The 22,984-nt window shown below is 34.5% G+C and overlaps 1 protein-coding gene across 1 annotated transcript in view; it reads left to right on the top strand.

The window, feature by feature from the left end:
- LOC123251074 (fibrillin-2-like) overlaps positions 1-22,984 on the top strand; it is a 185,750-nt gene that overhangs the window by 126,520 nt on the left and 36,246 nt on the right. The window contains 5 exon segments of the mRNA XM_044680250.1: positions 2,088-2,102; positions 2,105-2,203; positions 2,941-3,063; positions 20,038-20,151; positions 20,992-21,120. Coding sequence (XP_044536185.1) covers positions 2,088-2,102; positions 2,105-2,203; positions 2,941-3,063; positions 20,038-20,151; positions 20,992-21,120 — 480 coding nt within the window.

Raw genomic sequence — 22,984 nt, 5'->3', positions numbered from 1 at the left:
GGAGCCATATTCAAGATAAACAACAATTTCTCAAAAAGAGAAGACAGCTCAGAATATATGGCAAAAGAACAGAGACTATATTTGCCTCTTTTTGTATTCTCTGCATTTAACACAATGCTTTGCTATTATGATAATCCTGGTGTAAAGTGATGAGGTCATGCACCAAAGTGGTGGCAGTGTCAGAGGAGAGAATGGAATATATAATCAAAAGATACAACAAAGGTGAAACTGAGAGATCTTGACAAAAGCTTAAATTTGGCCGGGGGAGTGAGAGATAATGAGGAATCTAGACTGAATGTGGTTGTAAGTGCATGAAAGCTTGGAAGACTGGAAGAACTATGTTGCCTTCTATATTAATAAGGGAGGAGCAAGGAAGTATTTGGAAGGAACATACTGAGTTTAAGATGTCTACTGAACATCTGGAATGAGATACCTGAGAGTTGGAGACTGGATTATCAAGCAAGATTGGGGGTCAGTGAGAATTTGGAGCAGTTTATATTTGAGAATCATCAACAAAGATGTAATTTATATTAGTAATACATAGTCATTTCAATATTAGGAAAACCAAAAACATATTAGACCATGTTAATAACAAAAGCAATAAAATCAGATTTTCTTATTAGATATAGAATAGATTGGAGAAAATTTTTATAACATAATACTTATTTTTATTTAAAACTATAAAAGTCATGGGAATAAATGGAACTCAATACTACTATCTTTCTAAAACCAAGAGCCAGTACTATCTAGAATTGGTATAAACTAGATTTTTTAAAAAACAAAATTATAGATTCCACTATCACTGGTATTTGATACAGTAGTAAAAATGCTATACGACAGTTAATCAGTGAAAGGACAAGAAAAACAATGAACAAAAATATAGTCAAAGGGGAAGTGAAGTTATTGTTTACAGGCAATGTGATGGCTAACTTAGAGAACCCTAAAAATTAATTAAAATTAAAACTTCATAAAAGTTTCAGGATATAAAATAAACCCCAACACCATCACTCTTCTGATGTTATCAATGAAACCCAGCAGGAAGAGAGACAGAGATTTTTATCTATCATAAAACAGACCTAAACAGTCTAAGAAAATTAATTGTTCCTAGGTAGTCCAACTCTTTAAATGACAGTACTGAGTCAATTTGTTAATTAGTGACATACCAACTTGGAAAAAATTATAACAGCTCATTAGGGGAAACAATCCAAAAATCTCAAGTAAAATAATGAAAAAAGTCAGAAGGAAGTAGGCCTAGCAATATCAAATCTCTTAACTCTACAACAATCCAATAAATATCAACAATTATGAAAAAATAATTTATTTCCATATTTTTTCAGGTCTTCTCTTCATGTTTCACAATGTAAATATTTACAAATTTTACAAAAAATTTACAAATGTAAATGAAAAGCATACTAATTGGCAAAAAACAACTTGCCCAAATACATTTCATATAATGTATTAATCATTCTCTACTTGATAAGCTCCCTCTTATTTTCCTGTTCTTTCTCCTTATAAAAGATGCTGCCATAAATAGTTTTGTACATGTTTCTTTTCTTTTTCATGTACAGACATGTCAAAGGACATGAAAAATTTAGTTGCTTTAGAAGCCTAATTGCAAACATTTTCTAAAATACTTAGACTAATTTTCAACGGAAATGATGTGCCTGTTTTTTTTTTTTCAATCTCTCCAATATATGTCATTTTATTTTCTCATCATCTTGGCTAATCAGATAGGTGACATGTCTAACCTAAGAGTTACTTTTATTTGCATTTTAAATTCTAATTATTTGAAATATTTTTCATATTTATTGATAACGTGGGTTTCTTCTTTTGCAATTCTATTTACATTTCCCATTTATTTACTGGGAAATGGATTTTGTCCTTATATTATATATTAAATTTAAATTATTCACTTGAAACCTATCTCAGATAGTTACTTGTCTTTATAACATTTGGTTGCTTCAGAAATAAATTATAAAGATGCATGCCATTAAAATATTTTATTTATCATCTTAAGAGTTCCATCTTCACAGATGAGAAAATATATTTCTTCTATTTACTTCAATTTAATTTTTCTTTCCCCATAGATTTAGATGAATGTAAAAATTATGTAATAATGGTCAGTGTATTAATACTGTGGCTTCATTCGGATGCTTCTGTAATGTTGACCATACAACTGACACAAGTAAAATATCTTGTGTATGTAAAACCTATCAACTTTCCCCCCTAATTGTCACATATTTCCTGAAAGTCATTTGTTTTCATTAATGTCTTCTTACTGAACTTGAAATGTGAGTTCTGATATATAATAGAATGGGACCAATCCTTTTTAACAATATTCAAGCTTTATACCCAAATACAATAACAAGCTTTGGTCAACTAGATAATACCTCAATGACAATTAAATTTGTAATATTGACTATATAATGAATATAATATACAATATATACAATACAATAAAATATGTAATATTGACTATCACATATATGATTTAAGAATACATTTTGAAGCAAAACAAACAGGAAATAATTAATATTTTAGTATGCTAACTTGATGACATTACATACATTTCTCACAACAAAATAATAATGTATTACATTCACATATTGCATTTTGTTTAGTCATTCCCCTATTGATTGGCATCTGCTTTATTTCCAATTCTTAGCAATTACAAAATGGGCTCCTATAAATATCTTGGAGTATATGGGGTCTTTCTTCTTATCAATAATTTCCTTGGGTATAAGCCCAGTAATCAAGTATTTCTTTTAAAGGATATAGACCTCTTAGTCATTTGATTTATATAGTCCCATATTTCTAATTATTAGCTAGATAATGTTCTATAGGTCTATAATTCTATGAGTACAGATTTGGAATGAAAATTACTTTGTGCCTTTTAACCAGGTAATTGATATTTATGCTAATTATTTATTCATTACTTAGATCTTGATGAGTGTCCCCAGTCTCTTAAACTTTGCAACTTTATCTGCAAAAACAATGATGGAAGTTATCAGTGTTCTAGTCCTCGAGGATATATTCTACAAGAAGATGGAAAGACTTGTAGAGGTAAAAAGAAAACTTGGCATCAATTTGGATTTTTTCATCTATAAATAAACTTCAGTATAAATTAGTCCTAATGATTGTTTAACTTCAGAAATCAAAAATCTTAGCTGTATAGTGGAGGTATCAAATACTCAGGCAGACACAACAATCCTAAGACTAACCTAAAGCAGATTAAAATTTCACAACTGGAAAACAAACCCCAAGATAATCGTATTGACACCTTTGAAGTTGTTATTTAAATGCTGATGAAGGTTTAATCAATAGTCATTTTTAAGTGGTAGGGATACAAAGAACTAAAAAGTGAAGGTGAAGAGGTTATGACATTACAGTCAAGGAGATTAAAAAGGGAGTGCCATGTTTAAGAAATTGGAAGTTTCACTGAAATATAATGTGGATGACAGTAGAGTGTAAGAAAACTGCAAAGACTCTTTCCTAGAATCAGGAATTTAAATGCCAAACCAAAATATTTTTAAATACCAAAAATGTTTATATTTTATCATAGAGGTAATAGGGAGTCACTAGAGCTCTGCGAAATGTTCAGGAATGCTCTTTATTTTTTCAAATTACATGTAAAAACTTTTTAACATTAAAAAAATTTGAGTTCCAAATTCTTTCCCTCTCTTACCACCCTCCTTGAGATGGTAAGAAACTTGATAAAGATTTTTTGTGTACAGATTTTTCCATATCAGTCATTTAATGAAAGAGATATCAAACAAAAAAAGAAAGTAAAATATAGTATGTTTTGGTCAGTATTCAGACTCCCTCAGTTCTTTCTTTGGAGGAAGATGGCATTTTTCTTTTTCTTTTTTTTTTTAATTTTATTTAAATTTAAATATTTTATTTTTTTAGAAAAATTTTCCATGGTTACATGATTTTTGTTATTACTTTCCCCTTCACACCCCCATATCCAAAGCACATTTCCACTGGTTTTAACATGTGTGATCAATCAAGACTTACTTACATATTATTGATAGTTGCATTGGTGTGGTTGTTTCCAGTCTACATCCCCAATCATGTCCGCATCAACCAGTGTGTTCAAGTGGTTGTTTTTCTTCTGTGTTTTCACTCCTGCAGTTCTTTTTCTGTGGTAGCGTTCTTTACTGTGAGTCCCTCAGAATTGTCCTGGGTCATTGCTTTGCTGCCAGTACAGAAGTCCATTACATTTGATTTTACCACAGTATATCATTCTATGTGTACAATGTTCTTCTGGCTCTGCTCCTTTCACTCTGCATCAATTCCTGGAGGTCTCTCCAGTTCGCCTGGAACTTCTCCAGTTTGTTATTCCTTTTAGGACAATAGTATTCCATCACCAGCATATACCACAATTTGTTGAGCCATTCCCCAATACCCTTGTTTTCCAGTTTTTTGCCACCACAAAAAGCGCGGCTCTAAATATTTTCATACAAGTTTGTTTGTCTATGATCTCTTTGGGGTAAAAACCCAACAGTGGAATGGCTGGGTCAAAGGGCAGGAAATCTTTTATAGCCCTTTGAGCATAGTTCCAAATTGCCAGCCAGAATGGTTGGATCAGTTCACAACTCCACCAGCAATGCATTAATGTCCCAATTTGGCCACATCCCCTCCAACATTCATTACTCTCCCCTACTATCATTTTAGCCAATCTGCTAGGTTTGAGGTGGTACCTTAGAGTTGTTTTGATTTGCATTTCTCTAATTATTAGAGATTTAGAACAATTTCTCATGTGCTTATAGATAGTTTTGATTTCTTTAAATGAAAATTGCCTATTCATGTCTCTTGCCCATTTATCAATTGGGGAATGGCTTGATTTTTTATACAATTGATTTAGCTCCTTGTATATTTGAGTAATTAGACCCTTGTCAGAGTTTTTTGTTATAAAGATTTGTTCCCAGTTTGTTGCTTCCTTTCTGATTTTGGTTGCAGTGTTTTTGTTTGTACAAAAAACTTTTTAATTTAATATAATCAAAATTATTTATTTTACATTTTGTAATTTTTTCTAACACTTGCTTTGTTTTAAAATTTTCTCTTTCCCAGAGATCTGACAAGTACACTATTCTGTGTTCACTTAATTTACTTATAGTTTCCTTCATTATATTCAAGGCATTCACCCATTGTGAATTTATCTTGGTGTAGGGTGTGATATGTTTATCTAAACCTAATCTCTCCCATATTGTTTTCCAATTTTCCCAACAGTTTTTTTTAATAGTGGATTTTTGTCCCAAAAGTTGGACTCTTTGGGTTTATCATATACTGTCTTGCTGACATCACTTATCCGAAGTCTATTCCACTGATCATCCCTTCTGTCTCATAGCCAGTACCATATCATTTTTTTAAAAACATTTATTAATATTCATTTTTAACATGGTTATATGATTCATGCTCCTACTTTCCCCTTCACCACCCCCGTTCTCCCCCCAACCATGGCCGACGCACATTTCCACTGGTTTTATCATGTGTCATTGATCAAAACCTATTTCCAAATTGTTGTTAGTTACATTGGTGTGGTAGTTTCGATTCTACATCCCCAATCATGTCCACCCTAACCCATGTGTTCAAGCAGTTGTTTTTCTTATATGTTTCCTCTCCTGCAGTCCTTCCTCTGAATGTGGGTAGCGTTCTTTACCATAAATCCCTCAGAGTTGTCCTGTGTCATTGCATTGCTGCTGGTACAGAAGTCCATTGCATTTGATTTTACCATAGTATATCAGTCTCTGTGTATAGTGTTCTTCTGGCTCTGCTCCTTTCACTCTTGCATCAGTTCCTGGAGGTCTTTCCAGTTCACCTGGAACTCCTCCAGTTTATTATTCCTTTGAGTGCAATAGTATTGCATCACCAGCATATACCACAATTTGTTCAGCCATTCCCCAATTGAAGGGCATACCCTCCTTTTCCAGTTTTTTGCCCCCACAAAAAGCACACCTATAAATATTTTTGTAGGAGTCTGTTTATTTATGATCTCTTTGGGATACAAGTCATTCACCCATTCTGAATTTTTCTTGGTGTAGGGTGTGAAATGTTGATCTAAACCTAATCTCTCCCATATTGTTTTCCAAATTTCCCAAGCCTGTCAGTGGGGGAGGAGTGAGTCTAACAAGTTCCTGAACACTGGTATATCTTCAGCTTCCCAAATATCTCTGTTAAAATCAATATAACAGTGACTTTTAAGGTGCCTCTTAGCTCTCAATCTAAGATCTTATGAAACATTTTTCCTCTTTCTAATGTTAAAGAAGATTGCTGAGAAATAGTTCAAATGATGAGATGATTTTCCTATGGTCTTCAGACATTTTCCCAAATTCCCAATATTGCCAATTACCAAAGCTTCTCACAAAGGTGATTCATAATATCTTCCTATATTAAATGCTTACTTGGAATCCTACTTATGAGGTAAAGATGATTCTAGGCTATTTTAAGACAGAGAATCTTTACCTGGCCCATAAACACCCAAGAATCCTATGAATACATTTCAGAAGGTTGTTAAAATTATTAAAATTAAAATTCAGAAGGTTGTAAAAAAATATTACATCTCTCTTCACTAACTTATTTTCTTTATAATCCTGTGTGAGATACTATTGTTTAGTATTAGTTAGATACTATTGTTAGCCTCATCTTTCCTCAGCTGAGGAAACCAAGGCATATAGAGTTTAAATGTCTTGCCCAGGGTCATACAGCTATTATGTTTCAGAGGAAGAATTTGAAATCAAGCCTTCCTGACCTGAGTCGAATGCTCTACCATAGCACCTATTTGCCTATCCCAATGAAATATACCATCTGGGGGCAGCTGAGTAACTCAGTGGATTGAGAGCCAGACCCAGAGATGGGAGGTCCTAGGTTCTAATCTGGCCTCAGACACTTCCCAACTCTGTGACCCTGGGCAAGTCACTTAACCCCCATTGCCTAGCCCTTACCACTCTTCTGCCTTGAAACCAATACACAGTATTGAGTATTGATTCCAAGATGGAAGGTAGGGGTTTAAATATATATTTATATGCCATCTGCCCATTCTTCACTCTCACCATTGTGATAATTAAATTGAGTCTACACAAAGGTGAGAGCACCTTCCAATTCTGGAAGGTCCTAACCCACGTGTGCTAGAGTGAGTAACCAATCAGAATCAATTCACCACCCCACTACGCTTTCTATGAGAAAGCGTCTATTGTGATTGGACATGCAGGCTAAGGGAAGGCATTGGAAGTGATATATATGGGACCCCTTCCAAAGAGGAAGGGGAGTGAGGCTGGAACTAGTGTGGTGAAGGAGACCTGAGGGTGAGTTGCTGATTCGTGACCAAGACTGTTCCACATGGTGAGTTTAAAGACTGAATTTTCCTGAACTTCTATTAAGAAACATCCTTTATAGGCTCAGTGAATGAAGTTTGCTCCATTCACCTCTAGGCCTCAGGCCCTTTAACTCTCGGCTGAGGGTTAAGATATACCTGGGCTAATCTGTGAGATAGGTTCTTAATTTCTTCCTCTCTCTCTTCTCTCATGTAAATAAATTTACATAAAAGTCAATTTGATTTGAGATTATTCTTAATTGAGGATTGATAATAGTTCAATCCTCTGGCGACCACCTTTTAATATATTGAACCCATAAAACTCCTTTTACCCCCTTACACCATGTAATTGGTTAATTTTATTTCCTGGTCATATATGCTTCCAGTGACAGACTTGATGACCCTTCTCCTGAGCATGTCTTTGTTTTAGCAATATGTCACATCCTATTCACAACCTCATTGGACCTCTCCATTTCCTTCTGGGTGACCAATACGCTTTAACTCTTTAAGATTGTACTTCTTGTTTTAAGCACATAGTGGAAAAATGAGGATAGAAATACTCAAGTTGTGAATGAAGTAATCTTTTCCTAGGATACCTATTGAGCTAGGAGGTAATGGTCCAGACTCTAAGAGTTCTGACTGAGCAATTAGGCACAGAGATGCACACAAATAATGTTAACAAATTATGTAATATGAATATACCTGAATATCGTCATACCATAAAAATGATAAATGGATCCATTTTAGAGAAGAAATATGAGAAAATTTGTATGACTGATACAGAGTGAAATGAGCAAAATCAGGAGAACAATTTATACAATAACATCATAAAGATAAACAACTTTGGAAGATCTAATGACTGACCAATGCAACAACCAACCACAATTTCAAACAACTGATGATTTTTTTTTAATGCTAAGTTGGCTTAGTAGACAGAATGCCAGACCTGGAGTTGGGAGGATCTTGATTCAAATCTGACAGACTCTAGCTGTGTGAGCCTGGGCAAGTCACTTAAATGATTTTGCCTCGCCCTTGCCTTTCTGTCTTAGAGCAGCTACTAAAAGAGAAAGTAAGGGTTATTTTAAAAGGGAAAAAAGGCTGCCCATCACTTGACATTGATGAGAAGAATACAGAATGACAAATACATTTTTTGGACATGGGATGATGTAAGAATTTGTTTTTCTTGACTATGCATATTTGTAACAAGCATTTAATTTTTCTTTTTTAACTGCCCCCCCCATGGGAAGGAAGAGCAAAGGAGAGAAAATGTCTTTTTGTCTCAAAAAATAAAACAATTTTTAAAAAGTAACTAGGCATCTTTTTTAACCCTCACCTTCCATCTTAGAATTGATAATAAGTATTGAGTCTAAGACAGAAGAGCAGTAAGGGCTAGGTAATTGGGGTTAAGTTACTTCTTTCTAAGGAGTGCTATACTTTTGTTCACTCCCAAGCCATTAGAATAACCATCCTTAGATTCTGTGAACCTCCAGTCCCATAGCAATTCTACATTGACTTATCTAATTAATCACTTCTATGGGGATATATTCAACAAATCAACTCTCTGGCTAAAGAAGAATAATTTGGTCATTGTCTTAGCTTTGAAAATATTTCGTAAGTCCTCTAAGAATTTTATCAATTCGGTGGTTGTATTAAAGTCTTAGAAGGTAAAAAGTGACCCTAGCTGAGACTTGAGCTAATCTTTGGGAAAATAAGTCAATCTGATTGCTTATCTATTTGAGGGATTCCTTTTCAGATATTTTTTCTGCTTGGCTTTCCCAATAGCATAAAAAAAATCTTCACAGTGCACAGTACAAAATGTTATGGTTTCTGAAACACGTGTTCCCTTGTGTTTACTTTCATATGCCAACAGATATTGCAACAGCAGGTAGAAACTGCTCCAGAAAGTTGGCTATCCCTTTCAATTCTTGTTAGTCATCTTTCTCATTCAGGCTTTTGCAGCCACCATAAGACCATAATAAAGGAAATAATTGGGGTGGCAAGGTGGTACAGTTGATAGGGTACCAGGCCTAGAGTCAGTCCTATTCTTGAGTTCATGTGTGACCCTGACCAAATCACTTGACCTTTTTTGCCTTACTTTCCTCATCTGTCAAATGAACTAGAGAAGGAAATGGCAAACCACTCTGGAATCTTTGCCAAGAAATACCAAATGAGGTCATAGAGTCTGGCACAATTGAAAAAATAATAGACAAAAAGGGAAATAATTAATATTGATGGCCATAATTACATCCTGCCATCTAAGTTAGCTTCATTACATGATAACCCAGCTCAGGAAGAATTCATTCATTTACTAAGTAAATATTTATTGACTACTAGGTGCAAAGCATTGTATTAGGAGCTATAGGGGATATAAAAGTTGAATAAAATATAATTGTTCTTGTCATAAACAGGGAGGACAAGGCATATACAAACTAAAACTCAAATGGATTTATGACAGTCCCTCCAACACTGCTGATAACATACCATTTATGTCTACCTATCTGATGCAGTTATTCTCCATATGAACCCACTAGCCCATCATAAGGAACTCATACAATATGCTGATGGCCTTGCTGGAATTCCATTGATACTGCATGGATACAATTGCAACTCATAGGCTGCTAATCTACCATCTTCCTGAATTCCAATCTCACTTCAGTCACTTAGTAGCTGCGTGATCCTGAGCAACTCATTTAATCCTATTTGCCTCAGTTTCCTCATCTGTCAAGTGAATTGGAGAAAGAAATAGCAAGCCACTGCAGTATCTTTGCCAAAAAAACCCAAATGAGATGACAAAGAGTTAAACATAACTGAAATGACTGAAAAACAACTACTAGCCTTTATGTCTAAATGTTTTCCACAAGAATTGCATGAGAAAGTATAGGTAAATTACATATATATATACTTTTCCTGATCTGAGTATTGTAAACCCTGTCAAAAAGAAATAAGGACTACTGTTGCAGGCTCTTTGTGATACCATTTGCTTTTCTTAGATGTTGGCTAACCATCTTTTTTTTTTATAAGTAAATTTTTACTTTTGTCTTTTTTTTTCAAATTTAAACATTTATTAATATGCATTTTTAATATGGTTACATGATTCATGCTCCTACTTTCCCCTTCACCACCCCCGTTCTCCCCCCAACCATGGCCGACGCACATTTCCACTGGTTTTATCATGTGTCATTGATCAAAACCTATTTCCAAATTGTTGTTAGTTACATTGGTGTGGTAGTTTCGATTCTACATCCCCAATCATGTCCACCCCAACCCATATGTTCAAGCAGTTGTTTTTCTTATATGTTTCCTCTCCTGCAGTCCTTCCTCTGAATGTGGGTAGCGTTCTTTAACATAAATCCCTCAGAGTTGTCCTGTGTCATTGCATTGCTGCAAGTACAGAAGTCCATTGCATTTGATTTTACCATAGTATATCAGTCTCTGTGTATAGTGTTCTGGCTCTGCTCCTTTCGCTCTGCATCAGTTCCTGGAGGTCTTTCCAGTTCACCTGGAACTCCTCCAGTTTATTATTCCTTTGAGTGCAATAGTATTGCATCACCAGCATATACCACAATTTGTTCAGCCATTTCCCAATTGAAGGGCATACCCTCCTTTTCCAGTTTTTTGCCCCCACAAAAAGCACAACTATAAATATTTTTGTACAAGTCGGTTTATTTATGATCTCTTTTGGGTACAAGTCATTCACCCATTCTGAATTTATCTTGGTGTAGGGTGTGAAATGTTGATCTAAACCTAATCTCTCCCATATTGTTTTCCAAATTTCCCAGCAGTTTTTGTCAAATAGTGGATTCATGTTCCAAAAGTTGGGCTCTTTGGCTTTATCATATACTGTCTTGCTGATGTCATTTACCCCAAGTCTATTCCACTGATCCTCCCTTCTGTCTCTTAGCCAGTACCATATTGTTTTGATGACTGCTGCTTTATAGTATAGTTTAATATCTGGTACTGCTAGGCCACCTTCCTTCACATTTTTTTTCATTATTTCCCTTGATATTCTTGATGTTTTGTTATTCCAAATGAAATTTGTTATAGTTTTTCCTAATTCAGTAAACAAGTTTTTTGGTAGTTTGATAGTTATGACGTTAAATAGGTAAATTAATTTGGGTAGAATGGTCATTTTTATTATGTTAGCTCATCCTACCCATGAGCAATCAATAATTTTCCAATTGTTTAGATCCAGTTTTATTTGTTTGGAAATTGTTTTGTAGTTGTTTTTGTATAATTGCTGTGTTTGTTTTGGTAGATAGATTCCCAAGTATTTTATATTGTCTAGTGTGATTTTAAATGGTGTTTCTCTTTCTACCTCTTGCTGCTCTAAGGTGTTGGAAATGTATAGAAATGCTGATGATTTATGTGCATTTATTTTGTATCCTGTAACTTTGCTAAAGTTGTTGATTATTTCTATTAGCTTTTTAGTTGATTCTCTAGGATTTTTTAAGTAGACCATCATATCATCTGCAAAGAGTGATAGCTTAGTCTCCTCTTAGCCTATTTTAATACCTTCAATTTCATTTTCTTCTCCAATTGCTACTGGTAGTGTTTCTAGTACAATGTTAAATAATAGAGGTGATAGTGGCCATCCTTGTTTCATGCCTGATCTTATTGGGAAGACTTCTAATTAATCTCCATTGCATATGATGCTTGTTGATGGTTTTAGATATTTACTGTTTATTATTTTTAGGAAAGGTTCTTCTATTCTTATACTTTCTAGTGTTTTCAATAGGAATGGATGTTGTATTTTGTTAAAGGCTTTTTCAGCATCTATTGAGATAATCATGTGGTTTTTATTGATTTGCTTGTTGATATGGTCAATTATGTGAATGGTTTTCTTAATGTTGAACCATCCTTGCATTCCTGGTATAAATCCCACCTAATCATGATGCATAACCCTTTTCATCACTTTCTGGTGTCTTTTTGCTAGTATTCTATTTAAGATTTTTGCATCTATGTTCATTAAGGAGATTGGTCTGTAGTTTTCTTTCTCTGTTTTTGATCTACCTGGCTTTGGGATCAGTACCATATTTGTATCATAAAAGGAGTTTGGTAGAACTCCATCTTTGCTTATTATGTCAAAGAGTTTGTATAGTATTGGAATTAGTTGTTCTTTGAAGGTTTGATAGAATTCACTCATGAATCCATCTGGTCCTGGGATTTTTTCTTTGGGAGTTCTTTGATGGCTTGTTCAATTTCTTTTTCTGATATGGAATTATTTAAGTATTCTAGTTCTTCTACTGTTAATCTACACAATTTATATTTTTGTAAATATTCATCCATCTCACCTAGATTTCTATATTTATTGCCATATAATTGTGCAAAATAGTTTTTAATGATTGCCTTGATTTCATCTTCATTTGAGGTGAGGTCTCCCTTTTCATCTTTGATACTGACGATTTGGTTTTCTTCTTTCTTTTTTTTAATTACATTGACCAGGACTTTGTCAATTTTATTTGTTTTTTCAAAGTACCAGCTTCTAGTATTATTTATTAATTCAATAGTTCTTTTACTTTCAATTTTATTGATTTCTCCTTTGATTTTTATAATCTCTAATTTGATCTTTAGCTGGGGATTTTTAATTTGTTCCTTTTCTAGTTTTTTAATTAGTATGCCCAGTTCATTGATCTTTGCCCTCTCTAATTTGTTAATACATGCACTCAAGGATATAAATTTCTCCCTGAGTACTGCCTTAGCTGCATCCCACAGAGTTTGGTAGGATGCCTCATAATTGTCATTCTTTTTAGTGAAATTATTGATTGTTTCTATGATTTCTTCTTTAATTAACTGGTTTTGAAGAATCATATTATTTAATTTCCAATTAGTTTTTGATTTGCCTGTCCAGGTGCCCTTACTAATAATTATTTTTATTGCATTATGATCTGAGAATGTTACATTTATTATTTCTGCTCTTTTGCATTTGTTTGCAATGTTTCTATGCCCTATTACATGGTCAATCTTTGTGAATGTACCATGTGCAGCTGAAAAGAAGGTGTATTCCTTTTCGTCCCTATTTATTTTTCTCCACATATCAATTAAATCTAATTTTTTTAGGATTTCGTTCACCTCTCATCTCTTTCTTATTCATTTTTTTGGTTTGATTTATCTCTGTCTGAAAGAGGGATATTTAGATCCCCCAGAAGTATGGTTTTACTATCTATTTACTTCTTGAGCTCTGCCAGTTTCTACTTTATGAATTTGGATGCTATGTCATTTGGTGCATACATATTGAGTACTATTATTTCCTCATTGTCTGTACTGCTTTTTTTTTTAAAGCCTTACCTTCCGTCTTGGAGTCAATACTGTGTATTGGCTCCAAGGCAGAAGAGTGGTAAGGGTAGGCAATGGGGGTCAAGTGACTTGCCCAGGGTCACACAGCTGGGAAGTGTCTGAGGCCAGATTTGAACCTAGGACCTCCCGTCTCTAGGCCTGGCTCTCAATCCACTGAGCTACCCAGCTGCCCCCCTGTACTGCTTTTTATTAGGATGTAATTATCTTCCCTATCTCTTTTAATCATATCTATTTTTACTTTGGCTTTGTCAGAAATCATGATTGCCACTCCTGCCTTCTTTTTCTCATTTGACGCCCAAAAGATTTTGCTCCAGCCCTTGACCTTAAAACTGTGTATGTCCACCTGCCTCATATGTGTTTCTTGTAGACAACATATGGTAGGATTTTGGTTTCTAATCCACTCTGCTCTTTGCCTCTGTTTTATGGGCGAGTTCATCCCATTCACATTCAGAGTTATAATTATCAGTTGTGTATTCCCCAACATTTTGGTATCCTCTCATAGTTCTACACCTTCCTCTTATGCTATTTCCTTTTAAAAAAGTGGTTTTGTTTTAGACCCGTCCCCTTTTTCCCCTCCTTTGATTTACTTCCCTTTCCACCCCCTCCATTATTATTCCCCTCTTTTTATTTTTAAGGCCTAATGAATTCCCTCCCCCCTATCCTCCCTTCCCTTTTTTGACCTCCCCTGTCCTCTGTTCACCTTGGTTTATCCCTTCTGACTTTCTCATTAGGGTTAGATAGAATTCTATATCCCAGTGGATATAGCTACTCTTCCCTCTCAGGGTTAATTACACTGAGAGTAAGGTTTAAATATTACCTCTTAATGCTTTCTTCCCCTCCTTATAATAGTATTCATCCCTTCCCCTTTCACATTTCCTCTTTGTGTGGTATAGAATATTCTCTTTCTTATTCATTTTAAGTTTCTCTTGGTGCCATCTACTATTATTCCCCCCCACCCCCGTCTCATCTTAGACCATTTAGTGCTCCAACCTCTCCCTATGAATAATTCTTCTAATTACTATAATAGTGAGTACAGTTTTTGAAGATTATACCTAACATTTCTCCATATAGGAATTCAGATAATTTGATCTTATTAAAACCCTTAAAGAGGCAAATTTTAAAATTATGAGTTTTCTTTCTTTCCCCTCTGTTTCTTATTTACCTTTTCGTGTTTCTCTTGATTTTTGTGGTTGGATATCAAACTTTCCATTTAGTCCTGATCTTTTCTGTGCAAATGTTTGGAAATCTTCTATCTTGTTGAATGCCCATACTTTCCCCTGGAAGTATATAGTTAGTTTTGATCGGTAGGTGATCCTTGGTTGTAGTCCCAGTTCTCTTGCCTTTCTGAATAACATATTCTAAGTCTTGTGGTTCTTTAGAGTGCAGGCTGACAGATCCTGTGTGATCCTGATTGGTGCTCCTTGATATTTGAATTGTCTCTTTCTGGCTTCTTGTAAAATTTTTTCTTTTACTTGAAAACTCTTGAATTTGGCTATTATATTTGTGGAGATTGTCTTTTCCGGGTTTAGTGTAGAGGGTGATCTATGGATCCTTTAAATGTCTATATTGCCCTCTTGTTGTAGAACTTCAGGGCAGTTTTGCTGAATAATTTCTTGTATGGAGTCCAAATTTCTATTAATTTGTGCTTTTTCAGGAAGACCAATGATTCTGAAATTGTCTCTTCTGGACCTGTTTTCTTGATCTGTCAATTTCTCAGTGAGATATTTCATGTTTCCTTCTATTTTATCAGTCTTTTAACTTTGCTTTATTTGTTCTTGCTATCTTGAGAGATAATTGGCTTCTACTTGCCCAATTCTGGTCTTTAGAGACTGGTTTTCTGTTATTATCTCATTATTTTCCTTTTTGGTTTGGTCTATCCTGTTTTCTATCTGTTTAACTTTGGTTTCCAATTGGGAGTTTCTATCTTTTAACCTTGTTAATTTCCTTTTGAGCTATTTCCCACTTCTCTCACCAAATCTCTTCCATCTTTCTCATGATGTCATATTTGAACTCTGCAAGAGCTTGTAACCAATTTTCATTTTTTTGGGAAGGTCTGTATGTGATTACTTGTTTGTTCTCCTCTGCTGTTTGCTCTGTTGCCTGGATTTTTTCTGTGTAAAAGTTGTCGAATGTTAAAGATTTCTTCTTGATCTTTCCCTTTTGGGATTCTCGTGACTGGCTTGCCATTATTATTATTTGTTTCTCAGTCAGAAGTCTGGGTGAGGCAGACAGGCTCTCTATTTATGGAGCTGTGGAGCAGTTTTCATCTGAGTTACAGTGCCGTGTGCCCTCTCTGCTTTATCCTCACTCCCAGGCTCTGTCTGGGCTCTTTATGCTCCTGAGGTCTCAAGTCTAGTTGTTCTCAGGGTTCAAACCTCCTGGTGGTCCCCCTGCTTGCTCCTCTGCCCGAAACTCCTTTAATAGTCTCAGGGTACTGCTTCCACAGTCATACACCACTCTGCACTGGGTCCCTACCCAAGGTCCACGCCTCTGTCTGTGCCTGAGTCCGTGCCTGTGTCCATGCCTGGGTCTGTGTCCATGTCTGAGCTCAGGGTCTGTCTTCAAAATCTGTTTCTTTAGCCTCTTGTGCTTTTAAGTCTTGCTGCTCTCAGGAGCAGGTCCTGGTGATCCCAGGTAGCTGCCAAGGAGTTAATGAATGCCTAAAACTTGCTCTAACTCTTGTGTGCTGGTTTTGGCACTGTAGGTGGTATGGGGGGAGGGGGTTGCTCAGCTTGGGTTTAGTGAGAGCCATTTCACCCCCTTATAGAATGGAAATGCCCCAATCCCACGTACTTCAATGCTGCACCCTTTTGTGGGGCTGTTCTTTACTCTGCCACCATCTTAACCTAGAAGCCGATGGCATTTTTCTTAATGAGTCTTTGTGGTTATCTTGGATCACTGTAATATTGAGAATAAGTACATTCAATTGTTCATCAAGCAATATTGCCATTAGTGTGTATTCACATGGTTCATCTCATTTCACTTTGCATCAGTTCATGTAAGTCTTCCCAAGTTTCTCTGAAATCATCCTTGCCATTTCTTATAGTTCAATAGTATTCCATTACAATCATATACAACAATTTGTTCAGACATTATCTTTAGATAAATCACTTTTGTCCCTAAATAGAGAATTAAGAAGTAGAAGAGATTTGAAGCAGGGAAATTGGATAAAATCTCATTTTGATATTGTATACGATACAATACAATTCAATTGTATTGATACATAGAAGAATGAAAAGAGAGCAATCATAAAAATCTAGTACTGCCAAGTATAGTGCTTACAGTTTTTTTTTCTGTAATTGATATTAAGCTGGTTAGTTTCCTGATAACTAAGAGGCCAAACCATTTCTCATGAACACCTACTGTCAAATCCTATTCTAAGCATAACAGTTTTTTTTGTTTATTTCAGCAGATTGGTAGGCCTTCATTTCACCTAGTTATACAACTATCTAGATTTAAATTTAAAAATACTAAACCATTGTCCTCTCTAATATTGTAGTATAGTGAAAAGGGGATTGGACTGGAAATTAAGATTGCTAAAATATTGTTAGTGATCTTTAAAAGATCTGGAAAAAATTGTCAGTATGGTACAGTGGAAAGAGGTCTAGCTCTTTTTAGAATAAGATTACCTGAATCTTGAGTCCAAGCTCTGCCATTTAATACCTATACAGAGCAAATCACGTAACTTCTCTTGGGTTCAGTTTTCTCATCAGTAAAGTTGGACTAGATCTATAAGGTTTCTATGGCTCTGTTTTTATGATCTTAAGATGAGACAGTAACGTGTCCAGATTCAAGAGAGAGACTAGTGTCTCAAAAACTATTTGTTTTAATTCTTGGAAGAATTCAAGAGTCCATTATTAAAGGGACAACCTACAAGTTTTCCTAAAGGAAAGGCAGAATGACGTTAGGAGCCAGTTCAAGACAGACTAACTTATAGTTCTTCCTTTCATCACTTCTAGTGCAACAGAATAATGAGTAAATTAGATAATTCTACAAATATAGTTTATGTATATATATAAGCAAAATATTTGGCAGTCTCTTGTGCTGTCTTTGGGATAAGAAGTAAAAATATGGGCCAGATAATAGTATAGTTAGGCTAATGCCAGTTTGGATGTCTGAAGTGGACCCCCAAGGTCCTTGGTCTTCCAGTGAAGGAGAATTCAACTATATAATCCAAATAAGATGAAGTTCTATAATTATAAATGTAAAGTTCTATATTTGAGTTTAAAAAAAAAACAACTTTGGAAGTATAGTTCCTAAGTGTCAATTCTTATGAAATGTATCTGAAGGTTTCAGTGCCTCCCAAGCTTTCTGTAAGTTAAAGATGTAATATGGCTGAAGAAAAGCCAGTATGTTGCATTGAGAGGCATTGTGTCCATAAAGTGGAATAGAATACTCTCTTTTCTCTTCACTGGTTGAACCATTTCTGCAGTTCTGTGTTCAGTTCTGAGTATTATATTTTACGAAGACAGCGTCAAGCTAGAATGTCTTCAGAAGAATGCCAACAGGTTAGTGAAAGGTATGAAGAACATACTTTGTGACCCTGGACAAATCATTTTGTTTCTCTGGGCTTTACTTTCCTAATCTGTTAGTTGAGGAGATTAAACTAGATGTTCTTTATGGTTCTTTCTAGAACTAACATTCTATGATGCTGTAGCTCTTAACTTTATTTGGTTTGTATCTGTCATTCTTGCCAATTTTTATTTTGTCAGTATTTACAGTAGAATTTTGATGTTGGCTCCTAAATTAGAACATAAATTACTTGAGAATAAGGATTTGATTCCTAACTTCCAGAACAATGCTTTTTGACATGAAGACAAAAATGCTTACTGATAAATTTAAGAAACTTAATAACTGGGAACTATTTTGAAATTCCACCAAATGGCCCAGAGATTTTTTTTGATTTTCTCTTTTGATTCAAAGCTGATAATTGAATGCTGAAAATGGTTACTTTTAGCTGGTTTCTCAAGAACATAGAACCAGCTAGAATACTGATCAATAACAGAATTATTCTGTTGTTACTGATTCTTTATTTCTCCTCTTACAAGACCTATTTATACTACACGAGCTTATAATTTCTTGAGAATTATGAATATTTTTAAGGATGTTTAACAGGTTAGTTAATCAGCAAATAAGCATGATAAGAATTCCCTTTTTCAAGGTAGGATTGACCACATATTTTGTTCTAGAATTTCAGAGTTGTAATAGTCAGAAAGTAATCTAGTCCAAACAATTTCTAATTGATAATCTCCTCTCCAAAACACCTAAGAAGTCTTTACTTGAAGATTTCCACTGAAGCAATTCCATTCTATTTTTAGATAGTTTTCATTGTTTAAGAATGTTTTATATCAAACCTAAATTTAATTATCTGTTCATTAGTTGTGCCATCTGGAGCTATGGAAAACTTAGAAAAGATCCCTTCTTTATGTATATTTACATGTACAAATCCATACATAGTGTAAATAATTTGGAAAAGAGTAGAGGTTTTCCATTCTGAATAATAACTTCAGAATAATTTCTGTTTTATGTATCTTTAAAAGTATTTTTTAAATACTTTTAATTTTTTAATTCAAATTTAAAGGAAAAAAGTAAGTGTGAAAGAGTAACTCCAATCTCATTTTACTTTTTTTTTTCCTCACTTTTTTTTAAACACCTTTGTCAATTTGGTTCCAAGGCAAAAAGAGAATTAAGGGCTAGCCAATGAAGATTAAATAAATTGCTCAAGGTCACACAACTAGGAAGTTTCTTAGGCCAGATTTGAACCTAGCACCTCCAATCTCTGACCTTGGCTCTCAATCCACTGAGCCACCTAGCTGTCCCCATCATTTACTTAGTAAAATACTGCCCCCCACACTGGATAATAATCAGTAAGTCATTTATACTGACTGAGAGGATCTAGCTCAATGTTTAGGTTAAGATTTCCATCAGTGTCCAAATTCTGTTGGATCCTTAGTTGAAACTTCCCTAGAAAAAGAGTATAATAATGAGCAATATACTTCGTATTTAAGTGCTTGGATCACTGCTAGAAAGAACTATGCCTTTTGAATAGTTCCTTAGCAGCCTAACTAAGTTGTCCATGACCTTTCTTATTCCAAGGAAATACATAAAATAAGATAAATACTGTTTGCTTGTTTGGATTGAACTGTGAAAATAAATATTTAATTCAATTAAGTTAAACAAGTATTTAGTGCTAGGCACTGGCCTGAGAGTTGAGGTTACCATAATACAATTGCCATTTGTATTTTTATATAGTAGGTAGGAAAAAAGTAACTACTTACTCAATACAAATGGAAGTTTATAAAACTTTTAGTGAAATGTGGGCCAAACACTATGATGCAAATATGTACTTGTTTTTAGCTTAGTTAGAAAGGAAAGGATATTTGACCAGAATACTTTTGTCAAGTTTAACAGCAATGTCTTGTTACTTTCAGACCTTGATGAATGTCAACTCAAACAACAAAACTGTCAGTTCCTCTGTATTAACACCCTAGGAGATTTCACATGCAAATGCTCACCTGAATTCACACAAAATCATACTATTCATGGTAAGAAAATTTTACATATATAAGGGAATTTTACTTTTTTTGTTACTTTTTAAACAACTACATTTAATAATAAACATTTTTCAATTTTCCATCTTTTTCTTAATCTAGGAGAGCTAATATTAATAAATCAAATATTTTGATTTTTATAATAATGATATATTTATTATGTATAAGATATAATAAGATTTCCCCAAAAAAGTGGTCATTTACCAAAGGAAAAGGGGTGGGAAGAGGGAGTTAACAAAACCCACTTGTAGTAAGCATTTTCCAAAAAGTTACTTTGTGTTGCTTTCTAATTATAATCTCGTTTATATATTAAAGGCTTAGTATAATCAAGAACACATTAAAGAATTGATTTCTCCAATGTTAAAAGATAACAGATGTTAAATTCTTCTATAGTCTATGATCTTTTCTATAGCAATCCAATATATTCAATTTTCAACTCCCTTAAAATTCATTTTGTCCTACCACTTTATTTTTTTTAAACCCTTACCTTCTGTCTTGGAGCTAATAGCTCCAAGGCAGAAGAGTGGTAAGGGTAGGCAATGGGGGTCAAGTGACTTGCCCAGGGTCACACAGCTGGGAAGTGTCTGAGGCCAGATTTGAACCTAGGACCTCCCGTCTCTAGGCCTGGCTCTCAATCCACTGAGCCACCCAGCTGCCCCTTTTCTCATCTGTAAAATGAGCTAAAGAAGGTAAGGCAAATCACTCTAGTACCTTTGACAAGAAACTTCAAATGGAATTACAAAGTTCATAACTGAACAATAAAAAAACCTAAATCTTATAAACCAATTAATGAACTAATTTGTCACGATTTTAATATCTGTCTTTCCTTCCTAGAAAACAATGAATGTGGGTATCAACCATTGCTTTGTGAAATGAGAGGAATCTGTCATAATATTCCTGGAAGCTTCAGTTGTGATTGTCAGAGAGGATTCTCTCTTGATTCTGTTGGTTTGAAATGTGGAGGTAAATGTTGAGTTTAGTTAAATAGCCATTTATTTAGTTCCTATTATATACCAAGTATGAGATAGGAAGAGTGGATGGATGGAAAGAGAAAGCATTTATGAGGTACTGTACTTAGTCTTAAAAGCAAGACAATAACATAGTCATTAATCTTAAGGTGTTTACGTTCTAGCAGGTGGAAAGAATACATTAATGGAAGCCAAAAACGGGAAGGCAATAGAGAAGGTATCCATAAATGAAAAAGTACCTGGTAATGTGGAGATTGCTAGAGAGTGAGATATGGAGCTAGAAGTGAAATGAGCAAACCTCACATCATCCACCAAGAGAGTGGATCTTACCTTAGAAAGAAATATTTAATATAGCTCTAGCTCTCAAGGAGTTTACACTCTGCTGGGATAGTCAGAAGGTGTTATTTAAGCTAAAATAACATTTTAAAAATTTCTCAGTGACTAGTTACTATTTAAGAACATCTGAGAAAGAACACAAAACAAGATTGTTTTGGATTGCTAAGGAAAGATTCCAAGTACTCAAAAATTATTCACAGGAGACACAGTTTTCAGTATTAATAGTGGCAACCCATTATTGTCAAAGAATATTTTTTTTTATTAATTTAGTGTTTATTTTTAACATTCTTTTCAAATTTTGAGTTTTAAATTCTCTTCGTTCCCTTCATTGAATTCACGTGAAATCATACAAAATCTATTTCCATATTAATCATATCACAAAAAAAACAAACAAGAAAAATTAAATTAGAAAATTATACTTCAGTTTGCACTTAGAGTTCATCTGTTTTTCTCCTCTCTGGAAGCAGACAGCAGTTTTTATCAAATTATCTTGGATCATTAATTAATCAGAGTAGCTAAGTCTTTCACAGTTGATCAGCATAACAATATTGCTTTTACTTTGTACAACTATCTCCAAGTTCTATTCATTTCACTTTGTTCACATAGGTCTTCCCATGTTGGTTTTTTTCTGAAAACACTCCATTTTTCATTTATTGTAGCATAGTAGTATTCCATTACAATAATAAATCACAACTGGTTGCCCGTTACCCAGTTGATTGATAAATCACTTCAATATCTTCAATTTCCAGTTCTCTGCCATCACAAAAAAAGAAGCGCTATAATATTTTTGTACATTTAGGTCCATTTTCTTTTTCATTGATCTCTTTGGGATACAGACCTAGAACCAGTATTGCTAGGTCAAAAGTTATAGAGTTTTATAGCCCTTTGGTCCCAAAGTTTTCTCCAGAATTTTTAGACCAGTTCATCAGTGCCCCTATTTTCCCTCATCCTCTCCAGTATTTCATTTCTGATGGGTGTGAGGTGGACCATTAGTGTTGTTTTAATTTTCATTTCTCTAAAGTTTTAGAAAATATTTTTTCATATGACTGTAGATACTTTGATTTCTCTCTCTGAAAACCTCATGTTCACATCCTTTGATCTTTATCAGTTGGGGAATGACTTATATTCTTATATATTTTTGAGAAATGAGACCTTCGTCAGAGATATTTGATGTAAAAATTTAGTTGCATTGGTTTTGCTAGTGCAAAAGCTTTTTATCTTTAATATTTAATCAGAACTATCCATTTTTAATCTTGTAATGTTTTCCATGTCTTGCTTGGCTCTTTTTTTTAACATTTATTAATATTCATTTTTAACATGGTTACATGATTCGTGCTCCTCCTTTCCCCTTCAACTCCCCCCCCCGCGCCCCCCCCTACCCATGCGCATTTCCACTAGTTTTGTCATGTGTCCTTGATCAAGACCAATTTCCAAATTGTTGGTAGTTGCATTGGTGTGGTAGTTTCGAGTCCACATCCCCAATCATGTCCACCCCAACCCATGCGTTCAAGCAGTTGTTTTTC

Source organism: Gracilinanus agilis, chromosome 1 (assembly GCF_016433145.1).
Source record: "Gracilinanus agilis isolate LMUSP501 chromosome 1, AgileGrace, whole genome shotgun sequence".
NCBI lineage: Eukaryota > Metazoa > Chordata > Mammalia > Didelphimorphia > Didelphidae > Gracilinanus > Gracilinanus agilis.
Note: the sequence above shows the minus strand (reverse complement) of the source record. Positions and strands in the feature narration are given on the sequence as shown.